The sequence below is a fragment of the Semicossyphus pulcher genome, unplaced genomic scaffold, assembly GCF_022749685.1.
Source record: "Semicossyphus pulcher isolate SPU_LCO1_2020_fin unplaced genomic scaffold, fSemPul1.0.p SCAF_3, whole genome shotgun sequence".
Lineage (NCBI taxonomy): Eukaryota > Metazoa > Chordata > Actinopteri > Labriformes > Labridae > Semicossyphus > Semicossyphus pulcher.
Genome location: NW_027211704.1, coordinates 18,054,082 through 18,060,873, shown reverse-complemented (window position 1 = coordinate 18,060,873; position 6,792 = coordinate 18,054,082). Strand labels below are relative to the sequence as shown.

The 6,792-nt window shown below is 42.8% G+C and overlaps 1 protein-coding gene across 1 annotated transcript; it reads left to right on the top strand.

The window, feature by feature from the left end:
- Positions 1–672: 672 nt before the first annotated feature.
- Positions 673–6,581, top strand: prph (peripherin). The gene is made up of 10 exons (XM_069678678.1): positions 673–683; positions 828–1,397; positions 2,729–2,789; positions 3,221–3,316; positions 4,210–4,374; positions 4,464–4,589; positions 4,682–4,902; positions 5,202–5,254; positions 5,628–5,701; positions 5,846–6,581. The coding sequence occupies exons 1-10, from the start codon at positions 673–675 to the stop codon at positions 5,915–5,917; spliced, it is 1,449 nt and encodes a 482-aa protein (XP_069534779.1). The 3' UTR covers positions 5,918–6,581.
- Positions 6,582–6,792: the final 211 nt, after the last annotated feature.

The following is a 6,792-nucleotide window of genomic DNA, read 5'->3' as shown; positions in this document are numbered from 1 at the left end:
CAACAATCACAATTCCTTCCACCTCAGTCATCTTTAAGTCCTCATTCAGACTCTAAATTACTGTTACGAAAAACTAACCAGAAATCCAGACAAAGCTATTTGACAACTCCTTGTCTAATAGGGATTACTGGATCTAATGCTTTTCAAAGGGATAGAATAACTGCGGAGTCATGATTCTGCCCCAGACGCCCAGAATATCAATAAAGTATCCATTACAGTAAAAGGAGAGAGAGACAGAGAGGGAGAAGCGGGGGAGACAGATGGAGAGAGGAAAAAGAATCAAATCAATGTGTGCATGTTATTCAATTTAGGCTGAAATTTCACAGTTTCTAAAGAGAACCAGGTAACAGCGTCTCTGATCGTAAAGTTGCATTTGCACGAACGAGATAAATCATTCATTTAGGAATCATGCACACAATCAAACCTGACAGGCTGACTACAAACTGGTGCAAAGTGTCAACGGGTGCATGAATCAGAGCGGCGAGCAAGAGACATCTTTAGTAATCAAAACAGAGCTCTGGAGGCGAGTCTGGCCTCGTGCCAAGTCCTCTGGTTAAAAGGGTGGAGCTGTCGAGACATAGAGGAAGACAGAGCTACAGAGAGAGGCAGGGTCCATCTCTGAAGGGTAGGGAGTGGCCAAAGCTTGTATGTTGATTGAGAGAGGAAGGGTACATGTGGGTGGGGTGAGGAGGAGGAGGAAGGGAGGGAGGGAGAGGCGTGAGTGGTGGGTTAGCTGACTTAGAGCATAAAAAGCCCCGGCACTCTTCAGTCTGATGTCCTGTTGCCTCACGAGCATCTCCAGCCTCCAACTCTGCATCTTTTCTTAGAGAGAACAGAACAAGACCAGCCATGAGCCACTCTTCGATGCATACCTCCACCTCCTACAGGCGCACCTTTGGAAGCCCCCACCCCATCTCCATGTCCTCTTACTCCCCTGTTTCCTCCCGTATGCCTGCTTCAGGAGGGCGCTACATGCGTTCAATGTCCCCAGCGGTTGCATCCCGCTCCACCACCTACCACCAACAGCGCTCCCGCCCCACCGCCCAGCCTCCCCGCCTCAGCTACGACAAGGTGGACTTCACCCTGTCCGAAGCCATCAACCAGGAGTTCCTCACCACCCGCAGCAATGAGAAGGCCGAGCTGCAGGAGCTCAACGACCGCTTTGCCAGCTTCATCGAGAAGGTGCGCTACCTGGAGCAGCAGAACGGCTCGCTGCAGCAGGAGCTCAACCAGTTCAAGGGCCAGCAGCAGCACGGGCAGCCCAACCGCGCCTCCGAGATCTTCCAGGAGGAGCTGAGGGAGCTGAGGCGCCAGATGGACGACATCGGAAAGGAGAGGGACCAGTACCTGCTGGAGAGGGACAACATAGCCGAGGACCTGAACCTCGTGAAGCAGAGGTAAGTACCAACACGAAGAGAAATAAAAGTATGGTGCAAGAAAAGTTTTTTGTTGAAGGATAGCGTGATTGGAAAAGCACACTGAAAAAGTTTGAGGAACTGCATCAAGAAATGAATGGGGTTTGTTGTGGGTTTGTTGTCATATACTGTTCTTTGAGTCATCTGTCTGATGTGTGCCTGTGATATACGGTGCATTGTCCACTTAAAGCACACAGAGAGTACACAGAGTCCCTTGGGCGTTTGCCACTTGATGGTGGTGTAGGGCGTGGCACTTCAGCAGACTGGACACAACAGAGCAGCAGCATGAACAGGACACTGCACTGCATCTTGCAAATAAGTCTGTTTCTATTTACGACTATATTGTTTATTGATATTATGTCTTGTGGCATGATTCAGCATAAAAGAAGGAGAAAAGCAAAGTGACCAACAGAAAACAAGGACACTGTACTCGAGAGCAAATGACAACAGGAAGTGTTTGGTAATGAAGGATTACCTTAAATAACGCCAATTATTAAATTACCTAGAAACATGCACACAGAGAAAGATGAGACGAGGCAGATGGGTGGACCGGTCACAGGGTGGGGCTGGCTGAGGAGCAGGGAGGAGAGAGGGAGAGGAAACCAAGAGGAAGAGAGGTTGGGTATCAGGCGTGGTGAGAATAGCATCAGGAAAAATCAATGTGACTTGATGACTCCATTAGGTGTGTTTGCAGTGTCCCTGTGTGCTGATGGGAGGATGCCAAAGACCCCATTAGGACAAAAGGACCCCTGTAACACACGGCATGAATTAAAGATGAGGAGGCAGGACCCACTGTGATTCTTTCCCCACTAATCCACTTAATGTCCAGGCCGGATATGACTTGTGTCTGACAGGACTGATTGAACCAAATACCCAGACGACCACACGGACGTCCCATCAGTCACAAAGTGTACAACTGCCCTGCGAATGTCTCGCCCACTATCTGCTCTCCGCAGTCCCCTCACTCTATACGAGCCAATATCAAAATGACCATTTAAAATCATTAAAAGAACAAGTGTGTGTATAACCTTGTTGAGTGTGACCTTATTGACCTGTAGAGAAACCACATTAGTTGAAAGGAGTAGCAGCTGATCCCACGGGGGTGCACCCCCAAACCCTTTCTTTTACAGGACAGTGAATTAACTAATTGATCCTGAAAGCTTTTTGCCAGCTGATGCCCTGCTGCTACCCCCGACAAGAAAGGGTCATCTCGGACATATTCTTCCTCCCCACTTTGTAAAAAGGACAGTATTTGAGCCTGAAGGGAATCAGTACATTGTTTAAAATATTTTGTATCGCTATTTGTCCTGCAGGCTGGAGGAAGAGGCTCAGAAGAGGGCGGATGCCGAGGGTAACCTGGTCGCCTTCCGCAAGGTAAACACTCAGATCACGATCATGATTGACATATTGGTTTCTGTGTCCTCAGGCTCAGATAACAGGTCAAAATTGACTGCTTCACTCCGTCTGCAACACTTACATAATGTTGTCACAGTAAGATCACAGGGCAGGTTTCTAAAACGTCATTAAACAAGGCTACTGCACAACAGATTGAAATGATAAAACATCTTCATGACTTTTGATTAATTGTCTTAATGCTTAAAAATCTGTGAGAGATATAACCTGGAGGTTTCAGGAATTTCAATATATAAATTCTTTCATACCAAAAAACTCTTTTTATGTTTCGTCTCAGAAGTGTTTTGGTATTATTTCAAAAAAGTATGTTTATTATGATAAGGGCTTTCAGCAATGGATGACACATTTTAAACATATCAACATAAATTCTGTTTGTCTCATATGAAAACTAGGATGTGGATGATGCCACGTTGTCCCGTCTGGAGCTGGAGAGGAAGATTGAGTCTCTGATGGATGAAATTGAATTCCTGAAGAAGATCCATGATGAGGTAAGTGATGTTGCATCCTTTGCAATTTTCCACTGAGCTTAGAAGTCCTTTTGTCTAAGGAGTCACCTATCACAAAGTGTTATCTGGAGATCTTCAAAAGCTACATCAAGTGCGTGCCAACCTCCACGGCTGAGAAATGAAGCCAATGCAGAAGTGCCAAAAAGTGCAGTTCCTCAAGTGTCCACTTGAGGCAGACCCCAAAAGCGAGTCAATCCCAACAGAAGCCCGTATCAAAAGGCTCAACTTTACAGCAGAATTAAACTTGATGACAATCTGGTACCAAAAGGGTTTTGGTCTGTATGGTTCATTTCTCTATTTATGACAACTGAACAGGGATTCAACATGGTGACAGCCAAAATACAGTCAAACTACAATAAATTAATGGGGGATTTTAAGGTGGTGATGATCCTAAGTGCCTATGGTGGACTAGTATTTTGCCTGCAATGAGATCATCCCAGTGACACATTAACCAACAAATCAAGAGTAGTTATAATTCAATGTGCTAGACTGACAAACTTTAACTTGTTTTTTAGTTTCCTCTGACAACACTATTAAGCACTATGTTGATTTTGGAGGGTTAAGCTAAAACTGTTTTCTGTTCAAATGTGCGAATTTTTGCTGTATTTGAAGTTTACTGTTGGTTGTAAACAGAAAATTGGCAAGTAGACCAAGTTTCAGAGGGAAGAGAAGCAATGATTAGTTGAGTATCATCTGCATAGAAGTTGAAGCTTCGGTAGAAAAGAGAAAGTGTCCAAAAGCTGAACTTTAAAAATTCTGATGGTGAGATGCAAGGGGTGAAACTGGCTTCTTACACCATGGCAAACTCTCAATACAAATGTTGCGTTTCTGAAATATATAATTTGGGCTATTTGTGCATATCACGGTGTTATCAGGAAATCCAGGACGTCCAAGTGAGCGTTCAAACTCATCAGCTGAAGATGGAGGTGGACAGCAGCGCCAGGCCCGACCTCACTGGTGCTCTGAGGGACATCAGGGCCCAGTATGAGAACATCGCCATGAAGAACATGCAGGAATCTGAGGACTGGTACAAGTCCAAGGTAATACGCAGTCAGAAACACTGACAGACAATCACGACTCAACACACAGACACAATTAATTCTTGTGTGTTTGTCTCTTTGTTCTGCAGTTTGCTGATTTGACTGAGTCTGCTAAGCGAAACACTGATGCTCTGAGGCAGGCCAAGCAGGATGCCAATGAGTCCAGGAGGCAGATTCAGTCCTTCAACTGTGAAATTGATGCTCTGAAGAACACCGTGAGGCTAAACGACACCTGTCTTCTGTCTATAATAGTCTTTTTTCTATTATTATACTAATTTCACCTTCTTCTTTTACTGTATGTTTTCAGAATGAAGCTCTGCTGAGGCAGATGCGTGAAATGGAGGACCAGTTTGGCATTGAGATCAACAGCTACCAGGACAACGTTGGCAGGCTGGAGGATGAGATCCGCCACCTGAAGGAGGAGATGGCTCGCCACCTTCGCGAGTACCAGGACCTCCTCAATGTCAAAATGGCTCTGGACATTGAGATCGCTACTTACCGTAAACTGCTGGAGGGGGAGGAGAGCAGGTGAGGGAGAACAAACTGTGTATCACGTTTAAAATGTGTCTGTTTTTGGGGGGACAGTTTTGTCTTTTTTTCAGATGCAAGGAAAGCTGTGGAATATTTGTCATCTTTCAAAACGTATAATTGCGATATTTACCAAAATATTTTTGTGTAAAAGTTGTTGAAATTTTCATCTGACAGCCGAAAATGTTCCTGCTGTGTTTCATGTAGTGTCTAGTCTTTAATGTATGTCCATTTAAACACTCAGAGTAATGGATATGCAGGTTAAGTTAATAACAACACATTTTATTTTCCCTTTTTAGGATTACTGTTCCCATCCTCAATATTGGCATGAGCAATCACTTTGGCGACCGAGGTAAGCTACAGGTCTTTTTGTCTAAGATCAAAAAGATGTTCTGCATTCGTATTTTAAATCTTTACTCAACAGAGAAACGCAATACTCTTCTTGATAATGTAACAATCATTGTGATTTTTGTTACTCCCTGAGTTCTTGATTATATCAGCTTGGTTTCTAACAACATTTCTGAATTCGTCCAAACTGTATGTAAAAACATACGCGTATTTCAGGCCAGACATACCGCCTCCCACTACTCTATACAGTCATCACTGATCAATCACAACATGTGATAATTCAACATAGGAATTCAATCTTAAAAACTCCTATTTTTCGAATGTGAATGTATGTGGATGTAAAGAGCTTAGCAGTGCTTTAATCTGACTTTACACAGACTATGAGCCAACTCCAGACACCCAGAGCAAGAGGACTGTGGTGATTAAGACAGTTGAGACTAGAGATGGAGAGGTACAATGATTTATTCAAATATGGCACAACAATATAAAAAATACTAGCTTAATGTGTATGCATCGTGGAAGTTAAAAAAAAAAATAGGAGCTATATTGAATAATGAAAGAGAATTTGAAAAAATCTGTCTTCTTTTTCCATCAGGTGGTGAAGGAATCCAGGAGGGAGAAGGACAGAGACTCAGGCCGAACTGACAAGGACGACCAGGACGAGTAGATAATAGCTGATTAAAAAATGTGAAGGCCAGAGCAATTAGAAAAAAAATAAACATAAAAAGAAGAAAAAAAGTTTTAAAACCCAATTCTGATAACGCCCTCATTCCCACTAGTTGTGTGTTTAATTGTCTAGCAAAGAGTCTCTCAGTATAGGTGCAATGTTGAATGAATCCCTTTAGAGAGTGACACTCTGGTGCTATTTAAGCTAACCAACTTTTGCTAAACACTTGCATCATCTGTAGGGCTGAGCAAAACCACTTTATTTACATACCACTGGAGGCCTTGATTTACAGTGCAATCCTTAGATGACCACACATTTGTAGAGTATTGCGCTACAGGCTAATGTAGGGAAAAATACATTTTAGTAGTTTGTGTAGTAGATATGACGTACTAACAAAACTTCAGACACTGCCCTTTGGTCAACCTACATTAAAACACAGAAAGATATTAAAATAACTGATCTGCATTTGTTTTTGAAGCTTTGCTATCCTCCCATTGTGCAAACCAACCAAGATTAAAGTCATTAATAAACATGTAACACAAAGGGAAATGGTGACACTGAAAATATGACGGTCACCAAGTGAAAAGACTAGCTGAATGTGCTTTGCAATGCTGTGTGTATCTGGCAAGATTGATGAATGAAAATGTAAGTGCAAATAAACTTAATTGGAGCTTATCTTTGTTTTGTCCAGAACTTATTATGAATATACTACAAGTTTTTTCCCTTGTTTGTATTTTCTCTTTTCTTTAAGCATTGTTGTGGTAAGGTGAAGGGGCAAGGGAATTCCTGTATTTAATCTTTGAAGAAATGATAGATGCAAAGTTTGAATGGGAACGTTTAGCATTTGTCAGACCCCTTTCAGTCAAATCTTTACC